At 43.7% G+C, this 25,157-nt stretch overlaps 2 protein-coding genes across 2 annotated transcripts; one reads left to right on the forward strand and one right to left on the reverse strand.

Annotated features, from left to right (window-relative positions):
* The first annotated feature begins 1,714 nt into the window (after positions 1 to 1,714).
* LOC122418834 (uncharacterized) lies at positions 1,715 to 14,235 on the forward strand. The gene is made up of 5 exons (XM_043432928.1): positions 1,715 to 1,929; positions 2,800 to 3,412; positions 4,178 to 4,365; positions 11,046 to 11,372; positions 13,539 to 14,235. Exons 1-5 carry the CDS (start codon positions 1,918 to 1,920, stop codon positions 13,866 to 13,868), a joined length of 1,470 nt encoding a protein of 489 aa, XP_043288863.1. The 5' UTR covers positions 1,715 to 1,917; the 3' UTR covers positions 13,869 to 14,235.
* Positions 14,236 to 15,948: 1,713 nt separating this feature from the next.
* LOC122410645 (pupal cuticle protein-like) lies at positions 15,949 to 18,512 on the reverse strand. Its single transcript, XM_043418943.1, has 3 exons — positions 18,423 to 18,512; positions 17,101 to 17,378; positions 15,949 to 16,750 (listed from the first exon to the last, which is right to left on the reverse strand). The coding sequence occupies exons 1-3, from the start codon at positions 18,432 to 18,434 to the stop codon at positions 16,555 to 16,557; spliced, it is 486 nt and encodes a 161-aa protein (XP_043274878.1). The 5' UTR covers positions 18,435 to 18,512; the 3' UTR covers positions 15,949 to 16,554.
* Between the last annotated feature and the right edge of the window lie 6,645 nt (positions 18,513 to 25,157).

Consider the following 25,157-nt stretch of genomic DNA (forward strand, 5'->3'; position numbering starts at 1 on the left):
CGAAACACGTTGCAAAGCTAGTAGTGGAAACATCGAATTCGGACGAACCTCGCTGAATCTGTTATCTCAATTATTTATGAATTAGACGATTGAAATTGCGCAGCTACTCAGTTGGATTTCTTTTGTCAGTTAAACAACAAAAGTTTTAATAAACGACTCAAGAAATTATGTGATTCTATAGTTTATCCTCTGAAATTGCTGCTAATTTTTCGAAAAGCTTTAGAATGTTTGATGACACAAAATCCGATAATGCAAACCATATACGGAATGCCGATTCCCATAGAAATGCACGTAGGCTTGCTATAACTATATTTCGATCAATAAATTCTTTCCAGTTTCGTAAGATCAAAGAGCACGCCCATGTTTCGATTATCTTTGCGCCATTGTCATTTATTGTTCAAATTTTCCAGTCGAGTGTAGTCATCGTACTATGCGATGACGTATCAAAGCGAAAATCATGAATAGAAATGTCTTCGGAGTGCTGTACGCGAAGAGAGAATCCACGACATTCAAACGATAAATAAATAAAGAAGAAAAAAGTGAGAAAATAATAAACGTTTTACCCTTGAAAGAGATAAACTTTGAAAAATCAAATCCTTCATATTTGCCACCTTGAATGTGTCTATAACTGATAAAATCATTTCTTCTTACACCATTCGATACGATCAAGGATGTAATCTCACCGAGTGACTGTATATGTGTGCATAAGCATTCGGCAATGCTGTATTTTCTTCCATCACTACACGTGATGACGGCGTGTCAAAAATCTATAAATAAATTCTCCGTATTTGAGCTCCAATTGAATTCAAAACCTGCTGGCGCATTCAAATTGAAGGAGTTTATCAATGACAGATAGTTCTGAAATAATTTATGGCTTCGGGAGTTGAGAAATTTCGTTCTACAAGTATGAGAATTCCATTACGTACGACGATCACACTGCGAAAATAAATTTTCTGATTGGACAAAATTCGTTAGTTCAACAAATGGTAAGAGGCAAATGCAATTTGTTGCCTCAACAAAACCTTCGACGATCCGGCCACGTTTTTTCGTGATAATTTATTAAAGCCAGCGAGTAAAGGATTCGAATGAGCGAAATTTTGAGTAAACCTTCAAAAATTTGGTGGTTCAACAAAACTTCAATAGCCTCAACCATATTTTTGTGACAGTGAGAAATATTAATTCGAGCCAACAAGCCAAGTCTTCGAATCCACCGAATTTGTAATTGAGCTTACCGAAGTTCATTTCCTGCCCATGTCTTCATTCAGAAGAATTCTTAAAAAGAATAAAACGTGATCGATTTTTAAATAAACTCAGCTGAAGCAAGCGGCAGAGTCGCAAATCTGTAAGTGCGAACAATCGACGCGCATTGGCCCATGCGTGCAGGTCCTTCGATAAAATGTCAAGGTCAAGCGGGGCCAAGACGAGTGTCGACCGATAGGAAGAAAGCGTGGGGTGTGGTACAAGCGCAGACGATTGGCTCGGCGTGTGTTGCGCGGCAAAGTAAATTCTCTTTTCATATACGCTATAACCGATAGGCTGTTACGAGCTCGCGGGAGTTTACCGATCTCCGGTCTCTGTTGTAGCTCCCTCCATGGAGCCAACGTTTGCAGGACTGTGTGCCGCTGGTGCATGTGTCTTACGGCGTGTGCGGAGTGAGTTAAGGAGTGTGGGAAAGGGACGTCCGGGGAATCGTGGCTACACTCGCTATATAAAAGGCTCGTGCCACCTTCGCCAGGAACACAAACGGAACCGAGCGTCCCTCGTGAATACCGAAACGAGGAGTCCTAGAGCCCTGCCAAATAGGAAGTTCCTAGGCGAGTACTGGTCTCCAGCAGCGCTAAAACTGCACTCAAGCCGCACGCAGGACTCACGAGGGACAGTTATCGACGATCAATATCGAAGACCTAAATTATCAACATGAATCGGCTGGTGAGTGATTTTTTCAATGAAGACAAAATTAGAACGGTAATTGGGGCCTTTAGAGTAGAAAAACGTCGAGAAGCCTAAGACTATCCGTGGGACGGGAAGCCAAAGAGATCGCGGGTCTAGTGATCATCGAGCTGCATAAAAAATCCACGAATTCCTGGCTTCCGAGGCCTGGAATAACCGAGTCCCAGCATAATTGTCACAAATCACTGTGCACTCGAACGATTCTTCATCTAATCTCGTTTGGTAACACCAATGTGTAACGTTTAAATTTCAAGCGTTGCGCAAGCTCTTTAGCCATTATGCTTTGTAGAGTCTGCCCCAACTGTATGATTAGAGACACCCATGAGGCTGATTGTGCAATGTGGCCCCGCGCGACCTTTGTCGAATGCCCCTCCTCCCTCCGCGAGCGAGATTCGCTCGCTCCCGTTCCTCGTGTGCTCGGAGATCTCTCGTCGTGAGAAGATTAACCGAAGAGAAAGGTCTATGACGAAGCGCAGTGGAACTTGGGCGTACTGACTAGAAACAACGAGAGTCTCTTTTCGACCCGACGATTCCCAGGATCGAGCTGGTATTGTTGAATATGTAACAACCGTACCAATCGAGTTCACCACTGAAAATGTAAGTCGCGGTCGAATGGCACGTTGCTGAATTAGCTGGACTGCGATTGTGGAGTGGATCTTCCGTTGGATCGGACCCGGAGTCTGGTCGAGGCTACTCTTAAGGGTCTGGACGGTTGTTTCGTCTTTGTCCAAATGAGCAGACATCGATCGTGAAGTCGAAAGTGTTCAATGGAAACTCAAACTCCGGATTAATCCGACGACAAAACCGCAACAGTCAAAATAATCGTATTTTCATTTTCCTTTTTCCTAGATCGTTGTGTTCGCTTTCGTAGCAGTAGCAAACGCCGGATACCTCGGTTCCCCGGACTACGCTGAGGGCGCTGGTGCCGCTTACCATCAACCGGCCTACCAGCAGCCCCAGAAGTTCGCGCCCCCCGCGCCGGTTGGGCACGACGGGAACGTGATCGACACCCCGGAAGTGGCCCAAGCGAAGGCAGCTCACTTCGCTGAATTCGCGCGTGCCGCGGCCCGCGCCGCGGAAGAGAAGGCCCAGCAGGGAGCTCCCAGCTACGAAGGTCACCAAGCGGCCTACGCTTATCGTCCACAAGCCCAGCCGACGCCAGCGGCGTATCCGGTTCGCCAGGCTTACGCCTCGCCCGCTCCAGTTTACGCGAGCGCTGGTCCCGTTGGGCCTTCCGCACCGGGCCACTACCAACCGGCTTACCAGGCTCCCAAGCACTACGAACAACCGAGACCGGCGAGTTACCCCAGCAAAGTACCCTTCCAGCCAGCTCCCCTCGCCGAGGATGGAACCGTCGTCGACACACCGGAAGTAGCCGCTCTTAAGGCCGCGCGTCTCGCTGAGCTCGCCGACGCCGAGGCCAGGGCTTACAAATCCGGTCCCGAGGAATACGAGGGTCAAGGTCAGTATTCCGACGTAACACACTCTCCAAATCAATTTCCCTTTCGAAAGTACCGCTGGCCTTCGAGTCACAAACACTCGGGCGCGGTACCCGTTGGCCCTGGAAATACTTTTATATCAATTGTTCCAATCGATCGTTCCACCTGAGGATGTTGAAAAAAAAAACCAAAATAATCATTCGTATCATTCGTCTGTATAAGCAAACGAAAATTCTATTCAACGGAAATCAATGACCTCGAAGCTTCAATGAGACATCACGCGTCTGTCGGCGTGAATAATTAAATTACGATAAACATGGACTCCTACCGGGGAAAAATAACACGAGCCGGAATGTTAGTTTTGTAAATCGATTGAACCGTCAACTCGATTCAGATCCTAGGTCTACCGGGGCTGTAAACCAGCTCGCGTATATGGACATTGCGTTGGTGTTTCTTCGCTCCACAATACCCGCTGTTATTAATCCTATGTGGACAGAATCTCGATGATCCGTCGCTCGCCCCCCGTACAGATATACATCTACGTTGACGGGGCATTTATAGAAGCGTCTGCGATCGTTAGACCGGTAGTAAAGCGAGGGCACGCGAGAGAAACCGGTTTCTTTGCAGTCCTCACACGACAACGCGATCGTGCATTTTGTTCGAACGTGCGTTCCGGTACTGTTGTTGTCGATCGATCGATCCTTCTCGCTCCACCACGTGCCGGGCACTGATACACTCGACGTCGCATGAGGAAAATCATTTTAAAAAAAATGTCTCTTGTGTTTCAGCTTATGCAGGTCACCAGGCTGCTCCAGCCAGCGGTCACTACGGTGCAGCCCGCAGCTTCGCACCTCAACAGCACGCAGGACTTTCGGCTTTCGCGTCCTCCCACCAAGCTTACCCGGGTCAAGGCTCGCCCTACGGAAAAGCTTACCAACCAGCCCCTCAGGCTTACCAGCCGCATGGTTATCAATCCTACTAAATCCGTAGAGATTGAACCGAATCAAGGCATGTTTAAATCATCACACGAAACGAGCACACGACCACCGAAATCCTGTAAATAATTTAGGCAAATAAATTCTTTTCTACCGTATCTGTACGTCCGAGTTTCTTCGAAGTATTTTCTTCGCTTTCTAAACAAAACCGTTTTTGGGAGGTTTGTTCATCGAACGAGGGGTTGGAACATGACCTCGAACGATCTTGGCTCAGCTTCGTACGTACGCAGCCCTCGGAATCATTTCCTTCACCAAAATTTTATTCGTCAAACGTTTTCTATCCCCCCTGATGACCGCAACTCAGTTTCCCCTGGTTACGAATCAATTACGAAATGATCTTGGATCGTAACAGAGAAGATGAAAGACGAGGTGCACGGAGGTGATCGATTCTTACCTGCGAATAAGCGATCACAAGGTTACCGAAACCACAAAAAGTTTACGTCCGAAGTAACAGCGCGGTGAGGGGCCTCGTCAATAATGCAGCGTCAGGGACGCCTCATCGGCACCAAAATAATTGACTATTAACGAAATCGATCGTTTATCGCTAAAAACATTCCTCGATGACGCAAACGCACGGTCGCCTCGATTATTGCGTTCATATAAAATTTCCCCTTCCCGAAGGAAAGTAAACCGTTCTCCCTGCGGTTTGTCTCTTCTACCCACGTAAAAACGCTTCGTCGATCATATCGTACAAATTTCATTGAAACCGCAACGATCATTATCGCGCAATTCTTCGAGCCGCATTCACCGTGAATTCTTCTTGTAAATTATCGACAATGGTTTCTCCGTGTTTTCACCTTTTCATATTGTTCTCTACCATACACGGAACGACTTTAGATTTTTTTTTTTTTTTTTTATTATTGCCTACACTCGATCTTATTGTTTCATTGAGCATCTTTTTTTCTACTGTTCCCAAGACAAATAATCGATTTTGTATGGATATCAAATATCAATTCATCGTCAATTCGAGAAACGACTCGCTCAATTTTGCAAAGATTAAAAAATTGTCTTCATTAAGTGAACAAAAATATGGTGGATTTAGCTCTGCCCTTTCGTTGAACGAACTAAGTCATCCGCTATTTCGAAAACTGACAATCGAAAACGAATATTTTTCGATTGTCAAATGGCAAATAATTTTCGTACCCTGGAACGTTTACTTTCGTTAAAAAAATCAAAAATATGCAACTGATCGATCTCTTTTCGTTTGGTTCGACGAGACACACGCCTCCGACAAGAGTTGTTGGTACACGCGAAACTTTCACCGAAACGGGCAATCGTTTTGAAAAAAAACCGGAAGCCCATTTGCCACGAATCATTTCGATCGTTCCCTCGAACAAAAAAGCTGATTTCGTAGTGCGCAAGCGTGTGATGAATCGCTCTGATTTTCTAGACGCGATGTCAGTTCAGCTTGCGGAGAATCATTTCAGGAACTGAAAAGACTGCGCACGAGCATCGAAAATCGAAGCACAGCGGACGTCAGTTGATATTTGAATTTCGGATCGGCAATTCGTTCTCCAACTTTAGGAGCAGACTCGCCGAGCGTTTAGTTTGCTCGTGACACGGTGCCGCGAGGAAAAGCGAATATTAATAAGATAAAATATGAAAATGGGTGAGCGAGATAAGGGCTGGAAGGATGGAACTAGGAATCCCACGTAAGCACATAGTTATAGAAAGAGAGTAAAATTCGATTGCGGCATAGGTCATTCGTGACCACGTGAGAAACGAATAAACGTCTATGCTCGCGAGGGGGGAGCGAACGGAAAAGAATATAATAAACTCGAGCAGGCATCATAATGTTTCTAGTTGGTGGAGAGGAAAAAGGACGGAGAATTTGAGCTACGGAGAGCACTTAAACGTGGAATTAAAGGTCAGCAATCGTTCCAGAGACCCGGTGCTCTCGATCTACCGTCTTTTTCGCACTTTCCACATCCATCTTTGTATATTCACATAAGTGTTATAACACGTTCGGCGCACATACACACATCTTGGCTCTTCTAGTTATATGCTCGGTATAATCGCTGCGATCGAGCATGTACTTTATGGGTAGCGTCTCGTCGTACGTATGCTCCGAACTGTGCATTATACGGGCTGTAAATTTTCTCCTGGATTGTCAGACGATGAAGAAGTGAACAATCCATTTTTTTCCACAACCTTCATTATCTCTCGAGGCATTAGTTTACTCGAGCGCGGCCACGCAGAAATCACGAAGAAAGAATTTGTTTGCCTTTCCGCCCTGTAACCGGTATAATTTCGTTTAATATCACGAATTTTGTGATACACTCCTCGTACGAACGTTCGCTCGGTAAGCATTCATTTGGGTCCATGTAATCGGGACTTCTGTGCACATGCAGGCGACTGCATCGCCAAAGTTATCGAATATCGTGAGAAGAAATCTCTGGAGAATCGTCGCTGCTGGAAATTTTCAGGGGAATTTCATCGGATGAAACGTTATTTATTTATGTCGGTATAAATATTGAGCGGTGAAACTGATTCTCGATTAATGTCCACGCAGCGGGGCCGTAGCGACAATTGTTTTGAATTAATGGCCGGACACGGAGTTTATAATTTCGTGATTTAACGTTTATGACCACTTGAAAGTCATAAATAGCGAATGATTGATTTTAACGTTCATATAATAAGCCGCAAATGCAAATCATTTTGCGATAATAACTGTCGCATAAATTCTATTACGCGAACAGCGAGACTCAAATCGTAATGGTTTCCTTATGGTGGGATTAAGGCTTATATGGTTGCAGCGTCCAAGTTCCGGTCGTATTCGAGAGTCGTACGAAATAATAAAAATGTACAAAAAAACAATTTATGCTGTTAACCAATTTTGAGTTTCAGTCAAATCAGTTTTCTCATTGCATGGGAAAAATCTCTTCTCGATTCGCTACCAAGAGTCTTCAAACATGGAGGAAAATTATTGGGGAAAAATACGATGCTTACGATATCGTGAAAGTGCGTGCATAAAATGGAAGAAAAAGTACGCGAGCAGCCTAAATTTAAGGAAACCTCGCACCGGAACCGAAATTTCGATGAAACATGAAAATATTTCGTGGCACGTATTCAACCAACAAATTTTTCATATTGCAACTGAGATTTCTGCTTATGGACAAAATATTTCATTGAACGTGAAATATCTCGACTAAATCTCGTTTTTCCAACGACTCGATGGGGATCCAAGTCTCCGACTCCCTCTCGAGGATTGTCGAAAAACTAAAATCCATCAGCCAATAGAAGAAGGAGATTTATTTTCACGATCGATTTGTAATTCAATGCACGGATCCGGACAGTCACGTATATCTCGACTCGCGATAGCTGATCGAAAAACGATTATTTTCGCTTTGTTTGCTTCTTATTTTTGACGCGTTTACTTTCTTTCGTGTATTTCGCTCTAAACCATAGTTATTATGATTTTTTTGGTTTGCTTGTTTCAACGATCGATCCATATCGCGCTCGGCAAAGGGAAAAAATCGGTATAAACTCTCGTGGTCTCGCTCGTTACGTGGCTCTGCTTACCCGGTGAATTATAAACGCGTTACGCGATCACCACAATACGCCGGGCCTCCTCGCGTTGCGTGGACATACACCCAGAGAACTATAGATATGCCAAACGACCCTTGCGCAAGTACTTGCTCTCCGTAATACTCTTTTTCTTTACTCGTGCGTCTAGGTCCTCGACTATGAATGCACATGCGCGCGAGATTCGCGTCCGCTGTTGCTCCATGCGTGGCTTTTCTCAGAGGCAAGTTACCGCGAATTTCGGATAATTCAAACTTTCAAGTACTTTCATATTCAATTTTCCATTAAACGATGAAAGCTGCATCGTTGGCTGACGTGTTTTCATTGTTTTCTTTTACAAAAATCGATCTTTTCCACTGCAAAGAAAATTCTGTAGAAACGTTTGAACATTTTGGTGCACGTGTTCGTCGAAATTCGACGAACGAAGTTTCCAGTACTACAAAAAAGCTTCTCCGTACACCGAGACGACGTCCGATCTTTCGATCAACGAAACAACGAAAAGGTTCGTGCCAATCAGATACGAGAAGAGCATTCCGTAGGAAAGTCGCGGAAATAAAAATCCAGGATAAAATTCCCTCGTCCCGGCTAGATTTATGGTCGATTATCGATCCAGATGATCGATCACGTGCCACTGTGATGCAAGCCGCGGAATGTCTCGTTGCACTCCGTTCCAACCCATTGTGGGATACATCCGTTTAAAAAAATACGATCGAGGCCCTCGGATTCTCCAGGAATCGTCGAGAAACTTGACCATCGATGGGCGCCAGTTCGGACAGTTGCATCAACGCTTTAAACACTTTTATTTCCTTCGCCATTTCGTTGTGGTCATCGCGAATGTGCGATTATGATCTAGAACAAGAAGGCACCATTGGGATTCCGTAATGTTCCGAGCACAACATGGAAAGACAAAGTTATTACCGTGTTTTCCTTTTTTCATTGCAGTCACGCACGTAATGAAGAGACCCGATAATGAAGTGTGTCGCAAACAATTGAGGAGCCTCGAGGAACAATAAATTTGAAAAAGTCTTTGGAAATACTCGATTTTTCTTGCTTACAAATGCAATCTTAGTTATATAAGGCGAGCGTGCTCGTGTATCGAACGCGAAATAAAATAAGCATTGAAATAGGAGAATCATGCATTGAGAGACGGAGTCAAAAATCACCGACGAAAAATGCAATAAAATGCAGTTTTAGCGACCACCGAACAATAGGAAACGGTTGAACGCGCACTAGGACGAATAACCTTCGCGAAACCGCTGAACCAAGAGCATCCTTCTCATCTCGTCGTCCGTGAATCTATACGAAACCGCAATAAATAAACGAACACTCTAGACGACGATACGCTGATCGCCGATAACGGGGCCTAGCGCGAGTCGCTGCATGAGTTTGCGGCGGGGATATATTAAAATAAGAAACCAAGAGATCGATGTTTCTCGAAGCCCTTGTATTTTTTGCGGCCGTCGAATCAGCTCCCCGATATGCTGTTAGATCATCTCGAATCTTAGCATTGACACTGATCGTTGAACATTGTTGAGCGCAGGGCGAACTTGAGGACAAACTGAATCTCGCACGGAGAAAAAACATTCGTCGCAATCGAGTCAAATTTTTTGGGGAGCCAACAAACCGTGGCGAAAACTTGATGAAATTTTTTGGTGCCACAAAACCTTGGATGATCCGACGCCGCTTTTGACGCTGTCAGCAGTACTCATTTGAGTCAGTGAACGAAGTGTTTCGATTCAACAAACTTTCAGCCAACGAGTCTCATCTCACCTTTTGCCAACAATTGTCGATCCATCGATGTATTTTTCGCAATGGGAAATGCTTATTGAAGTCAACGAGCAAAGTGTTTTCAGTTACCAAAGTTTCAGCTAACAAATTCCGTCCCTTTCGTCACGATCTAAATCGCCACGAAAAATCGACGATCGGTCCGTCGACTTTTCAACATTTTTGCCGAATCAACCTCCTCAGTGTTATAAATGGTGTAACATTCTCCCAATTCTGATGAGCACATCGACGAAGTGTAAAAACGTTTTTCCATTCGAATTTGCTTTTTCAAACACTTTTCGTAACTTCTGCACACTTTTGGCGTGCTTCACCCGAACTAGTTCGCCGCGAGGATTGACAACGGGGACGCGTGTTATCCAATCTCTGCTGATCCATTGAGAAAAAACGTTGAAACCCTTTGAAAGATGGAAAAACTCTGAAATTTGAATAATATTCGTCAGTCGGAGTAAAGAAAAATATGCTGGAGAAAAATGAGGTCGAGCTGCAGCAACACACGTGAACGCACCTCTCGAAGCAATTCTAAGGTCGTGGCGCGATGTGCAGAACCCCGTGAAAGGGGTAATGAGAGAAGAGACAACGAAGCCTACGAGCAACATTAGCAAAGGGGGTAATTAGAGTATATTCTTTTACTGTGCTGGGTGTGGCGGCGCGAACCGCACGAACACACGTACAAACACAGACAAAAGAAGAGATGGAAGCAGACAGCACGGATGCTCGCTGAGAGTCCTGACGGCGGACAAGACGCGCCGCTATAAAAGCCATTCTCGCCGTCACCCGCGGCGCACTCCCAGCGGGAAAGAGGCATTCAAAACATCCCTATCGTCAGTGAGGGATCACCCCCGTTTCAAAATATCCTTAAAATACAACCGAGAAGTCAAGTTCCAATAACGGTACAACGATGCAACTTTTTGTAAGTGTAAGCTCATTAATTCTCAGATTCGAGTTACAGAACGACGAAAGAATAGGATGTTAAAAGAAATTAAGGTACAACGGTGCGAATGACGAGTGTCTTTGAGTACGCGAGGGAAGAATGAAACGGGAATTATTATGTGAAACTCTCCCGACTTTACAGTGCTCTCCGAATTTTTTTAATTCATGAAATCTTAGCTCGCGACTCAGTCTTAATGCAGTGGGGACTTTTGACGAGGAAAAATTCGCACTACTTTTGCATGTAAACGTCAATTTTCTTCTCCACTCTCAAGTCTGTATTAATCCGACCATTTTTCGATCGCGTTCATCGTCGTTTCTCGTAGAAACTCGACTGCCCGAGTTCGCTATTTCTGTTAGTCATTGCGGGTCATTTTTTGACGAAAGGAGTACAAAATATCTCGTAAAATTATCGTTTACCTAGCTGATCATCCCAACGCTACTCGCCACCGGCGCAGCGGCCGAACACCATTGGCTAGAAAGTGGCGAGCGCTACGGCTATCAAGGACCCCCGGCGCCCTTAAGCAGCGATGGAAGGGTCGTGGACACGCCGGAAGTGGCCCATGCCAAGGCCGCCCATCTCGCCACACACGCGGAGGTAATCGCCAGCATGGAGCACGACGCTCACAATGAAGTTTGGGAGGAACCAAATGATGTTAAATACGCAGGACATCCGCACGTGATTCCGCAGCATTACCACGGACCACCCGCGCCCCTGGGACACGATGGACGAGTCATCGATACTACCGAGGTACTTCAAATAGTTTCTCGTTAAGGGAAGTTTTACATTTATACGGTTTTGATGTCTGAAGGTAATGAAAAATATTATTGATGACGATGCTGCGAGACTTTGAAGATTTTTCTACTCTTTGCTCTAATTTAATTGCGCATAAATCGGAATAAATTGAATTTTTTCTCTCGAAAATGATTTTTTCCGAGCTTTTAATAGTGCAGAATTATTTGAGAAACGATTAAATTTATATCGGCACTGATCATCTTGTAGAGAAAGAAAGATTACTAAAATTATGCATAAAGATCCTCAATCTTCAATCATATTCTCAATGAATTAAGATAGTTCGTGCGCGATACGATTTTCTCAGGAAAGTCTTAAAATTTACACAGAGTTTCAATAGGTAGCCGACTGATGCGCATTTCAAATTTTAAAGAGTTCGGCTTATTGGTTATTTAGATAAACGTATATAAATATGAAGAAAAATACACAGGGTTATAGAGACTTTGCTTAAAAAATCGTCCTTCTTACGAAGTTTATGAAAAAAACGTTAATCTTACGTTAAAGATTGAACGAAATTGGTAGTGAGCAAACCTCACATTTGCTTATTTCGGCATTTCGTTTCTTCTTGGCTCGACCCACTGCTGTCATAGCCTTTTGTCTTTTTGTTAATACTTTTTTCTTGATCCATTTCTCGTTGTGTTTTCCCTTTGCGCTCTCTAATGCGATTTTTAACATAAAAGCTTACATAAAAGTCAGTGATTAATCCCCGTTTAATCAATGCCTTTTAATTTCATTCGCCAAAAAATAAATTCAGAAATTTTGAATCAATGACTCTGACATTAATTTAAAGTGATAATATTATTATATTACTATAAAAAATATATAATATAATACTATAAAAAAGCGTTATCTTAATTTTTTAATCTTCAATAATATTGAAGTTGAGTTCATTGCAGAACATATTTCATTCCGAATCTTTCACATGATTCGATAATACATTGCGAAAAGGCAACGTTTGACAACGTTCAACGTAGTCGAATGACAGATTAGATCACAGATTACCATGTATAACTCTGAAAAGTACAGCTGTCACTTTCATTGACAATATGATATAGGTTGCACTATATATAAAAAATGACGTTGGGCCTGAAAAATTTCAAGATTCTGTAACCATTTGTCGTCTTTAACTCAATATTTCTAATCCAGATGGCCGTTGACCCAACTTTTTTAACCTACCATTAAGGTATTCCTTTCACGAACCCAAATTCCCTACAAAAAATTGATTTTAATTTACAGTAAAGTACAACTGCATCCGAATAGATTGGCGAAATTTGAGGTCAGGCTATCGACCATTCAATGAAGAATTCAAATGTCAAAAATCGTAAAATTTATACGGGAGCTTATGGAGAATCCGTCATCAACACATTTCTATTCAATAATTCGTACACTGAATAACCCTACATTCCTGATACAAACTATCTCACGGATAGAAAAAAATGTAAGGAATTCATAGCAACGATAAAAATAAACGGTTATCGAATGTTTAAAAAAGATATCAACGATAGAAGTTGGAAAAATGGCAGAAGCAGAAGCTTTTCCCATATAACAGCGACTTCTCAGAGGTTGGAATCAGTCCAAATTTCGAGTGCCCTAGTTTGCGACACCAAAAAATACGGCCCTGCGAAAGGAATACCTTAAATTCCGCGCGATTCAATTCATATAAATAATGGTTTTAATCTTTGACATCTAGTTTAGAAATATTTTAAATAATTTTGAATCGAGGATAGTTGAAGGGGCCAGTAAGTCTTGTGGCCATGAGTGACATGTTAATTTCTGTACTTTTCGACTGTCAATATTTCAACCGAACAGTCGATAAGGGGTCTTGAAATTTCACAGGCATACAAAGAAATCTTGGATTGTAAGACATAAAAAAATTAGAGTCCTATTTAAAAACAGCCCTCCCGTCTGTACATCCTTAATGACACTAAACATGTAAGAAAAATGAAAAATCATCGTTTCCGAGTAGAAATTAAGCCTCTCCAGAAACTCTGCATACAATAGTAAAGTGAATGAAAAGAATCCATTGTTGTCAAGATGATTCGCAAAATTGGCCACATTATTGAGCCTTAAAATTATTCATAAAATCGTTGAATCATGTTTCATTGACGAACGACAAATTTGCAGGTAGCCCAAGCGAAAGCTGCCCACTTAGCGGCCCACGCACAAGCCGCGGCAAAAGCAACGGCCGAGTACGATTACCACGGACTGCACAACGAGATTTGGGACGATCGAGGCAGCCAGCATCCCGACGCGAACAATCATTATTCCGGTCCAGTCGCTTACGTCCATCATCACTCGCCAGTGGTATACAAAGGTCCACCAGCTCCCCTCGCGCCGGATGGTCGAGTTCTAGACACACCGGAAGTGGCCAAAGCGAAAGAAGCTCACCTTCGGGCTCACGCGTACGCCGCAGCGCTCAACGCTCATCGAGATTCCCAGCTTTTCTACCATTGACGAATCAACTAATCCCACGAATCAGCACACTCGGATTGACCTCTGAAAACGTATCGCCCCCGTCACACAAACTTTCGTTTTAAATAACTGACCAATAATGTACCTCGAATGTATATAACATTGACATTTATTGTATAGCGAATGGACATCAAGGCAAAAGTGGTTCGTACGATCCGTCTAGATTTATTGTGATAACGAGAACAACGAACCAACTGGAATGTGCGGAAACTGATGTGCGAAAGTCCGATTAAAATAATTTTATACATCGACTAGCTTTGCCCGCACGGACTTCGCCCTGTGCACCTCAGTTTTGCAATGTCAAACACAATTTACAGGTTTTTCTTTCAATAAAATACTCAAAAGGAAAGGATTCGAAATTTATGGAATTTTTATCGATACATTGGAACTGCTGTAACTTTTTCTCTATCCAAATATTGGGGCCTCAGCCACTGATTTATTCGGTTTCAAATAATCTTTGAATTCATTACTTTCACGTATTTCAATGAGCTTCGAATAGCGGTGGACCTTTAAATTGAAAGTGGAACAAAATATTTCTCATTATTTCATATTTCATGATTTTTAATCTAGAGAATCGTCGTACTTGGTCCACCGGTTTTTGAGTTCAAGGCAGCGAACTTTTCTCAGTTTTGTGTAAAGATGGAGTTCATTAAAATTAGTGAATGAAACAATTCGTCTTGATGTTTTTATGGAAACGCGTTGCCATAGAGAGCGAGAAGTACGCGTGCATTAGTACGTAAGATTAGTCTGGCGCGAGTTGGTGGCTCGAGTACGTGAACCCATTTTGTCGTCCTACACCGCGCTAAGCCAGCAACAGACCCATTGAGCTCAGTCATTGTTGAAGAAAGAAAGAGATGTGGATTTAATGGAACTGTTGGAAGTAGGTGAGGAGGTGGGCGGGTCGGCGATTATGAGAAATGGAAAGGAAGAGCACTCCCATGGCGTACCGCGGGTCGATGCGATAGGCACCTGAGGTGCTCGCTCCTTTCGCAATAGCTGCAGTTCGCTTCGTCCATCGATTTTATCTTTTGGGAACGAAGCTTTCTGCTCCTCCCTGACCATCTTCGAACGCCACGGGAGGTTTTCCCCTCCGCTTTATTGCGTCTTTCTCCGAGTAAAGGGAATTTCTGGTTACGAAATAGGGAGAATAATAAACTAGGAAGAGCGAAGGCTAAATTGAATTTAGAGCGATTCTCTTGCCTCGCTTTTCCCCGCTCTCCGTAGCTCCTGCTATGAGCCACCGCATAATGAGCTTGTCAAGCCCTCATTAAGGCTGCCACCTGAAGCCGCGCACACGCCGTTGATCATTTCAGCGCGGAGCCACTCGCCCCGTGGATCAGTGACGCACGAGCGTACACTCGAGTTCGTACACAAACACTTTCGAAAGCGCGACCCCACGTACGATAATCGCTGATCAATGTGACAAGACAGAAAGTTACCATAATGGATATTTACAAGGCGCGCGGAGGTCGTGATATAACGTTGATAAAGGATCGATCCACCCTTGCAATAACACTAATGCCACGTCGTCATTGTCGCATTCCTCGTCAAGCCTGAACAATCGCGTCCTTGCACAAGTCGCGGAACACAACCGTCCGCTCGTTGTAAGATTGAAGAACCGGTTTACACGCTCGATCTTTCTCGTCTGACGAGCGTCTCGGTCTTGCTAAGATCGAGGAAATAAAGAAATTTCGCTGGGGAATAAACGCTTTTCTTGTATCACTCCTAACGGCTGATTAACGCTCGCTCTGCATATTCATGTACGAATAAATCAGATGCGTTACGAAACGAGGACCTTTTATTGCGGTCTGCGTGAGCTGGAGTGGGAAGTGCAAGGATTATGGAAAAAACTCATAACGCGACTTCCTGGATTCAGTCTGCTCCGCGAAGACTGACACGAAAGTTGATCTTTCTAACTGACAAGAGTTTTTCGAAAATTTTAACCTTCCCCAGGCATGTTGATGGAGATAAAACGCTGGAAAACGATAAGTGAAATGTACTTTGATTCAGAGACGTCGTTGGTTGATCCGAGGCTTCCGAGGATGGAAATAAAGAACGAGAATCAAGGCAGAAATATTAACTTTATAATTGAGCAGTTTTTATTCTTAGATCAATCACAATCGCATATCAATAAAGGTACAAAAAATGCTTATCTCGTAATAGCAAACTTTCGCTCATTATCATTGGAGCAATTTGATCAGCAAAAATATTGGAGCTAACTATAAAAGTGCTTGATAATCGCGGTGTGCGAAGGGAGCTAAAGGGCTGTGAGGTGTCTGCGGTTAGTCATTTTGTTCTCGGGTTCTACGCCTACGATTACGTCGCGATCGTTTGACGATCGCTGGATTCGGATGAGGTAGATTTTCATGCGTCTTAAAAGTACGCTAAAATGGAAAAAAAAACAATGTTGAAGAGCCTTCGAGATGGTGGAATTGCTCCTCTGCCTCTGGACAGAGGAAATAGTGGCTCGAGGCTCCGGAGCACCAGGTTTCTCTGCCCTCTCAGAACTCCGCGACTCCTTGCGAAGTGAAAATCAGTCTGAATTCCGGGACGTTTTTCCTCAGTCCCGATTCAAAATTCTAAAGATAAAATGGTCGGTTCCCTTTCCTTCGTGCGTCTTTATCCATGTCCGTTTAAACTGTCCTCGTGGCATTCGGTAACTCGTTTATTAGTAGTGGTTGTCCCAAGCGCCGTTCCAGCCGCCGTTCCACGCCGGATTCCACGCGCCCGAGTCGGCTTCGGCTGGGCCAGCAGGTGCTCGCTGAGCTTCGGCGTTGTACAACGAGAAATGAACGGCTTTGGCTTGCTGCACTTCCGGCGTGTCGACGACGCGACCGTCAGCTCCCAAAGGTGCTGGTGGTCCGCTGAAGTTATTGGTTCATTACTCGACGAGCAATATTTTTATGTGGTCACCAAAATTTCATAATTTCATCATCGAGCTTCGAATTCGTCATCGTATTTCATCGGTTCGTACAAAGCTGACATTTCAATCTATTCTCCAAAGGAGATTGAACATTGCAAAACAGTACGGAAATGAAGATTCTTACGAAAGCTAAGTTCGCTCTGCAGCTATTTTTTATCTCGGGAGAAATGATCGTCGAGAACGACGTCAGACACGAACAACAGTAATTAACGAGCTCAAAACAATCGATCGAAAGTATGAAGCAACAATGAGACTGCTGAAAGAATAACGAGTCAGAGCATCGAATCGTACCTGTAATGGGCGCCGTAGCTGGGCGCGGCATAATTGGCTGGACCAGCAGCCGGGTTCCAAGCCCCATCAGCCCCCGGTCCTTTCGGTGCACGTGCATTCGCATCGGCGAGAGCAGCGAGATGAGCAGACTTGAGCTGAGCCACTTCCGGGGTGTCGACCACTCGACCGTCCGGTCCGAGTGGGGCAGCGCCACCGTAACCAGCTGGTGCGCCGTAGCTCGGTCCACCGTACCATTGCGGCTCCGCAACGGTGATGGCGATCATCGCCGATAAGATTATCTTGAAGAACAAACACGCGAATTAATGAGCCTCGGAAAGATCGCTACCGCAACGAGTAACCAAATTATGGGGTTCAGTTTTCTTAGCCGCCCTGATCTGAGTCGATTCGAGAATCACATTCAAAGTGGGTGAAAAATAATTAAGCGAATAATCGTCTTCCACCCGAAATGTTGCTCTACTCAAAGTATCGAACTTCCTCCAAAACCGATTTTTCAAGCAATTTTTATGCAAACTATAAATTAACAAATGTCATGAGAATTTTCTAGGATTTTATAACTTTACACGGAATAATCTGACCCGGAAATACCAGTAATAAAGAACCACAGAACCGAGTCGTTGCTCGAGTCCAAGTCTACTAGAAAATCCTCTATGTTGCTTCTAAGCAACACGCGTTTCCAGGTCGTTCCTGCCTGGTTCCATCAAGTAAGGTTAAATTTCACTATAGATACTCCTAAACCAAGAGATAAACTGATTTAACCAATCGAAATATCAATACGAAGCCGACGTTTCGGATTGAGTTGGAGCTGTGTAAATTCGTGCTTTAGTTATCGCAAGAGAAAAGTTTTTTTTTTTTATTTTTCGTACTCCAATCGTTATATCCTTTCAAAGGGAACCTAATATGATGTATTTAAGGGGTTAGGTGCTAAATTGATTCGTAAATTTTCCTGATTTTAGCCCCAAGTATACCTGGTGCTTCGGGCACCCTCAAAAATTCGTATTTCCCAACAAAAAAACTAAAATGTCACAATGGATTCGTAAACTAGAAAATATTTTGAGATGAAATTACGAAGGGAATAATTTTCCTTCAACGTGAAATAGGCCTCGATCTGAGAGGGTTATGCTCCAAGAAGACACCGGTTGGTCAGGCAATGTATCAGGATTGGCAGAATTTTATTTGGACCAAAAATTTGGATCGTTCCCCTCGAAGACTGAATTTTCACGTGGATTACTTTAGATTCGTCTCAAACGAAGCGAGTGAGATGATGGTGTACGTCAATGAGGAGCGGAAAAATTGTCAGAAATGTAAAATTGCCAACGACTCACGGTTCGGATCATGTTGGTAGTGAAGGAAAGTCGGATTATCCTGAACGATTGGTTGGATCGGCTGGCGATAGATGCTGATGTTCCGGTGCAACGAGTCTACATGACTTGTGTTTGAGAGATACGTTCAATTTATAGAGATTCGCAGCTCAATCGAGAAGGAGAGTCCCGATTCCCCACCCCTTCTGAACGAAACTGAGCCAGCGGCAAAGCAGCGTGACACACCCAAGAAAATGCTCTTTTTCCTATGCCTATATGAGCTCGTCGTATAACTTGCTTCGAAGCCCTACCCCGTAACATTTAACGCGCCTTAACTACCCGCACACTTGGCGCGCACATTGTCCACCTCGTTTTACGATCTACGCTACGGAACTTGGCATTGCATGCATGTGCGTGCGTGGATAACGCTGCACTTCGATCTCTGGGCGCGTGCCTGATCGCTCGCAGATTAAATCGCATCGTTTGTGCACCACGACGTCAGCCACGGGGATTATCTATCCGTCACGTGTTCATGGACGCCCGGAGCGTTGATTAGCATTGACATTTCCACGAGAAATGCCATTAATAACCCCCTCAATTTGAGCCACCGAAACGTTTATCAAAGCTTCGTGCATTACCGATCGAGGTTCTGGAGCATTGACGCAAAATCGTCTCCGATTTTCGTTTCTCATTGGAGTCGTTTTCGAAATTTCCATAAATTCTAACACTCCTTCGCGTTGTTTATGGGCTTATGGGAAATCACGGGCGGATGTGACGTCATCGATCATCATTCTTAGAGAAGCTCTTCGACGTACTTGTCTTCGAAGATCTTACGAAATACTCTTCGCCCAATTTTCCTACGAGGATAATCCATCGTGCGAAGGCTCGTTGACTGCATTCACATTCATTGTCGGCGCTGCTGGAATTTTCGGCCTCGAGAAACGTTTACTCAATGCTTAAATTCGTTAATGAAAATCATTTGCATGTCATTAGCATTGATTTATGTGGAAGCTGTATTTTAATGAGTCGATACCAAGTCGAAAAATTTCTAATCTCGTTCGTACTCTTTCCCCCCTCTGCGACACTTGCAATTACATAACGGAGGGACTTTTCTTAAGTAATCTCGAAAGTATAACGAGTTAGATAATTATTTGTGGTGGGGCACTGGGAACGGTTATGATTTTTCGGTTTTTCAATTCCACTCAGAAGCAAAAAAACATTCGATGTGGTTTTTTTTCAGATATTGAAATCCTAGTTCAGCGCTAATTGCTCGTCGTCGAGCATCGCATTTCGCCGACCTTCTCCGTCGCCGCAATTAAATCAAATTAATCTGCGCATTCGGAGCGATCGGAACCGTTAGACGAGCTTGAAATAATAGCGTTCGATCGTCCATGCACCAGAAGCCGTTAGACCACTTCCCACGTCCACGGACAAACGACCTTGAAAGCTGCAGGAGAGAAACCGGAGTAAGGATCGAAGCACTCGGCGGAAAAATCACACAAGATCATGATCCGCGATACGCGGAGACGAAATGCGTTCGCATTCTGGAACAGACTCTCGGGCTCGTTGCAGACCAAACATTCCCGGAAAAAACTCGACGCCGCTATCGGTCGGGCTCTAAAAATACGGCTCCGCTCGATCGTCGGGTAATTTCAACTATTTTCATCCCGGTGAAAATTCCAAATGAGATCTGAAGGTTGTCAAAGTATGAAAAAATTCACCTGCTGCACGGGACGTTGAGCTCCGTTTATTTATGTTATTACCGCTCGCTTTCCATTGCTCTCTCTCTCTCTCCCTCGAAATCCCCTTCGTTCTTGATCTCCACCCTGATCGATCGGCGATAAAAAATCATTTAGAAAAATAGCGGTGACAGATCCGCGAGAGTTACGAGCGAGACATTTTTCCCCTTAGTCTCCAGCCAATACGTGTTCCCGATTTCACAACTTTTCTCGTACGTTGCTCACTCGTTGCGTTGTGTTGGTGAAATACCCTGTAACCTGCGTCCTGGTTCGCCGATCGGGTCGTACGTTGCACTCTGCTCTTGCATCGTTATGCACATTTTCTGCGTTGCACTAGCTCCCGTCGTCATCCGCGCGTTGTCCTCGCATTATGCGCCATTATTCAAACGTTCGGAGTCGTTTCAGTGTTTCGTTCACTTTGCTTCTCCAGTCGAAAAAAATTTTATGAAATAATTAAAGGGCAATGCAGCGGCAATTTTCAGGACTTCACATTACAAATAAGAAAAATAATTTTGCAGCAAAAAATTCGACATTGATGCGAGTTTCAACTGTATTGAGATTTTGGCATTTGCATTTTCATGGCCATAAAATCGATGGGAATAGCACAATGGAACAGAAATTTTTGACTTTTATCATCCGTTCGGTGTTTGCGTACTCCGCCTGTAATTTACGCTTACTTTAATCGTCGATCTTGCGATCGGAGATTCGTGTTCGGATTCGGGCTCGCGTGTTCGCCCATGATTTTTCGAAACCCTTCACAAACCGACGGTCTACATCGTGAAAAAATGGAGCGTTCAAAAATTAGAATGCAAACTCATTTAATCTCTTTTTACCAAAAAAAAATTCTTTTATTCATCAATCGCTAAAAATGATGAACGAAAAAATGTTGATGCTCCTGCCACCCAAAATCTTCGAGTCATCAACGCTCGATGAAAGTGTAAAAAGAAGCGCTACCGCCGCCGGAATTTCATGAAACGTCATCGAACGTGACGCGACATGGGATGCGATCGAAGCTTGGTACGAACGACGCTTCGTCCGATCGCTAGAATGGCAGAGCCGTTCAATCAAGTCTGTCACCTGCTGACGAAAAAGGATTCGAATCTACCGATTGAGTACGCGCGAAGTGACTAAAATTCGAGAAAAAGTGGCCTCAGATTTCTGTCAGCGAAGTTACTGCGGTTTAGGAATTTTCGAAAAATCATATTCGCTCGCCTGGAGCCGCGAAGCATGAAATCGACGTTGACACCCGATTCGTCCGAGCTCCACCGAATCCAACGGAATACGCAAGATAACCGAGGAATCTCGTCGAATTTTCACATAGCGTTGGTAAAACTAATGTCGCAAGCGAAACGGGGATTGCGCTTTGTGGAATACACAGCCGCGATATAAATGTATAGAGAATTGTAGAGCACCAGAATCCTGTGGAATTCAGATGAATTGCGAAATAAAAGTACGTGTGAGAACAGCGTCAAGTTATACAATTTCTCTCTGCGTGTAGGCTCGCACTGTCAAAGAGAGTACGCCCCCGCGAGAGTAAGAAAAGGGAATACCGATGTTGGCCAGCACTCTTTGGAACGAGCCCGCGATCGCTGCTCCTCCGTCGCTCCGAACCGATCGATCACTTTCCAGCCTCCGAGGCATTTCGAAACTCAAGGTCATGCCGACGGGCGGAGATATTCGGTGGAGGGAAAATTCGTTTTCAATCTCAATTCACTGATACAATTTAGATCCCGAATTGAAACATCGTTTCGTCTCTTTTTCCAAACTTTTGCTGGCCAGCCCTGGACTTTCTAAGGCTTTTGGACATCCGTAAATCACCGTCGAGCCTTCGACGAGAGGAACGACGCAGAGTTTTAAACTTAACTGCAACTTTGATTTCTTCAGTACGCAATTAGCCGAAATACCGCACGATTTCGTCCATCGCTGGAGAGACCAGCTTAAGGATGGAAGGAGATAAATTGACCACGAAAAGAGTCGCCGACAGTCACGCCTGTGATTTCTCAGATGTGGCAATAAAAAGTATGTCTCCGCGGAGTGCGATAGTTCGGTTCAACCGCACGCGCGGGAGGGTTGCACCAATTTCCTACGATTTCGATAGCCACGGGAGAGTGCAACACGAAACCTCGTTTTGGCTACATGTCCGGAGGAGCGCGATCTCTTTATTTTTAAAGCAACTCGAAACTGGGCGTTCTGCTGTGTGATATACTTTCTGGAATAGAATCATGTAAACGCCTGCACCATTGAAATAGATGAAAAGTACAAAAAGCTGTGGCGAACCTCGCGATGAAAAACAATCAATGTTTCTCCGCGCACCCGACCGTTGAAGAATTCGAAGAATTTCATCAGCGCTGCTGCTTCGTTGACGAAAATGCAGTTCACCTCTCGACGCATTCATCAAACTTTATTAACGAGCCTCCGAGCTCAAGGAGAGTTAACATCTGATAAAAATTACCAAAGCAATTACTCCAAACTGCCGAATCATGCTGGCCTCCAGCCCCATTTAGACCAATAATTAATAGAAAACCTCGCTAATCTTAATGGAGAACTGAAAGGATCGCGGCGGGTGTCGCCGCGTGGGTCGATAAAAAAGTGAAATCAGCCCATTGAAAAGGTGCAAACGGGGAGGTTGCCCCGTCAACGGGCTAGAGGGCGCCAACGACTTCGACAATGAAGAATTTATCATTCACCGTATCGAATGTCCCCTCGACTGAGCTCGATAATACATTACGACGCTATAAAACTATATAATGTAGAGTGTTATTACATGTATGTATAACAAATACGCGTTACCGACTCGATACCAGCCTCACAATAGGCATTCTTCAGATATATCCGCCTCTGTCTTCGCACAGGGCAAATATCGGGGACACACCTTCCTCGTCGACCGTACATGCATAAAATTACGAGGAATCTATTTCATGTGCGTATCATTTCGTACGTGCACTCTCGCTTTCCGGAATTAACCTCAAACGCCTTTAACTTATGGCCCCACTTCGGATTTCCATTAAGGTATTCCTTTCGCAGGGCCGTATTTTTTGGTGTCGCAAACTAGGGCACTCGAAATTTGGACTGATTCCTAAACTCTGAGAAGTCGTTGTTATATGGGAAAAGCTTCTGCTTCTGCCATTTTTCCAACTTCTATCGTTGATATCTTTTTTAAACATTCGATAACCGTTTATTTTTATCGTTCCTATGGATTCCTTGCATTTTTTTATATCCGTGAGACAGTTTGTATGAGAAATTTAGAGTTATTCGGTGCACGAATTATTCAATAGAAATGTGGTGATGACGGATTCTCTATAAGCTGCTCTGGTTAAAACTTTACGATTTTTAACATTTTAATTCTTCATTAAATGATCGATAACCTGACCTGAAATTTCGCCAATCTATATTTGGATGCAGTTGTACTTTACTGTAAATTGAAATCAATTTTTTGTAGGGATTTCGGGTTTGTGAAAGAAATACCTTAAGCTGATTCCATTCATCCGAAACTTTGTTTGATTCTCAATTATTTAGGAGCACGCACGCGCATTAGAACGTGAGTACGCGAGGATCGAGAAATCGTCGGGTTTTCTACATTGGAAAATCAATTTCATATGGACGCGGTCCAACGCATTCGTCCATCTTTTTCAAAATTTCGTTGTCCCCTGGATGGCAAAATGGACTTGAGTTTTTCGAAAATCCGTCTTTGCACGGATCTCTGAAAAAAAAAGTTTGCACTCTGAACAAAATTCCTACTGGACCAAGGAATCGTAGCGAACGAAATGAACTTCGGCGACTCAGACGAAAACGTGGTTGATTCAAACCCTCAATTTGATGACTCGAATTAACGTTTCTCGAGGGAAAAACGTTGTTGAATCAAAGGAGGATCAAAGTTGGAGCAATTCCAAGATTTCGTCGCTCAGTGTCCGCGGAAAAAGAACGCAGTTTTGGAAAATCTGCGAAAGCCCTGGCTCGGTGCTCAATCACTACAAATTTTTCGAGCTCCTCGAATTTCCGTGCTTTAAAATGTGATCGAAGTCTGACTCCAGGGATCTTCCGATCGCCCACGATCAGTTTCCACCCATTTTATAATTGACAAACCTCAAAATAGCTTTCGGGCTTCTTCATGAAATTGAATTCCACGTTTGTCAAATTTGCAAATGTTGCTTACAAAAATCGAAGAAACTAAGAAGATATCGAATTTATTCATGAGCCGAATTGAATTACGACAGAAAATAAATCAATTTTCAGAATTTTACATTCGAGTCTCGAGCTCTCGGCGAGGACTAATATCATCGACTAATGATCACAGTACACGGATGATGGTTTAGTGCCGAGAGCAAAGGGGTCGTCCCGACCTGAACAATGAGACGTTAGACCAGTGAATCGGGCGTGCCGGAATATGGTTTGAAATTCCAGAGATACTGGGCTTTGTTTCGCCACGATATCGTAATACGTGATACACACAAAGCCAAGTGTAGTAATAGCCGGACCCAGAGGCCCTCATTACCGGCGAGCGATGCATTTTATCGTAAGATCTATCATTAAAACACCTACCCGCGAGTATCGCGAAAACTCCTAATCATATACAGAGTCATATAATACCAGCACTACGAGCAGTGGCATTTCTTTTGTGAGCATCAAATTTTCTTTCGTGCTCATCAAAATGGCTCTTGGAGAATTAGTCTTTCGAAAATTTCAACAGCTCTGTTTTTACGAGCGCTATCGAAGGAGGGATCTCGAGCCAATCACAATTGGGGCAGTTCAACTTGCACAAAAAATTTGAAACTGAAATGGAAAACATTCGAGATACGAAGTTCGTTGGATCCCAGTTATATAATGATGAGATATTTTCTCAGTTCGAGATCTCGAAAAAATGTTTATTGCACAAACGGCCAGAAAATGGTAACTCCGATCGCAGGAATTATTGCATGATGCAACCTTTTTTTCGATGTCTTTTTTCAGCTTTGGGAAAATGAAGAAATTTTGGAGCAACTATAAACAACGAGAATTATCAAGATTCACGTGCCACTTGACG

The sequence above is a fragment of the Venturia canescens genome, chromosome 1, assembly GCF_019457755.1.
Source record: "Venturia canescens isolate UGA chromosome 1, ASM1945775v1, whole genome shotgun sequence".
NCBI classification, from domain to species: Eukaryota; Metazoa; Arthropoda; class Insecta; order Hymenoptera; family Ichneumonidae; genus Venturia; species Venturia canescens.

What these genes read in the sequence shown, in the direction of transcription:
- LOC122410645 (XM_043418943.1), bottom strand. An exon ending in AGCTACGGCGCCCATTACAG is followed by an intron (nt 16,751 to 17,100) that starts GTACGATTCGAT and finishes CAATAACTTCAG; the next exon opens with CGGACCACCAGCACCTTTGG.
- LOC122418834 (XM_043432928.1), top strand. An exon ending in AGCCGCATGGTTATCAATCC is followed by an intron (nt 4,366 to 11,045) that starts TACTAAATCCGT and finishes TCGTTTACCTAG; the next exon opens with CTGATCATCCCAACGCTACT. An exon ending in GAGTCATCGATACTACCGAG is followed by an intron (nt 11,373 to 13,538) that starts GTACTTCAAATA and finishes ACAAATTTGCAG; the next exon opens with GTAGCCCAAGCGAAAGCTGC.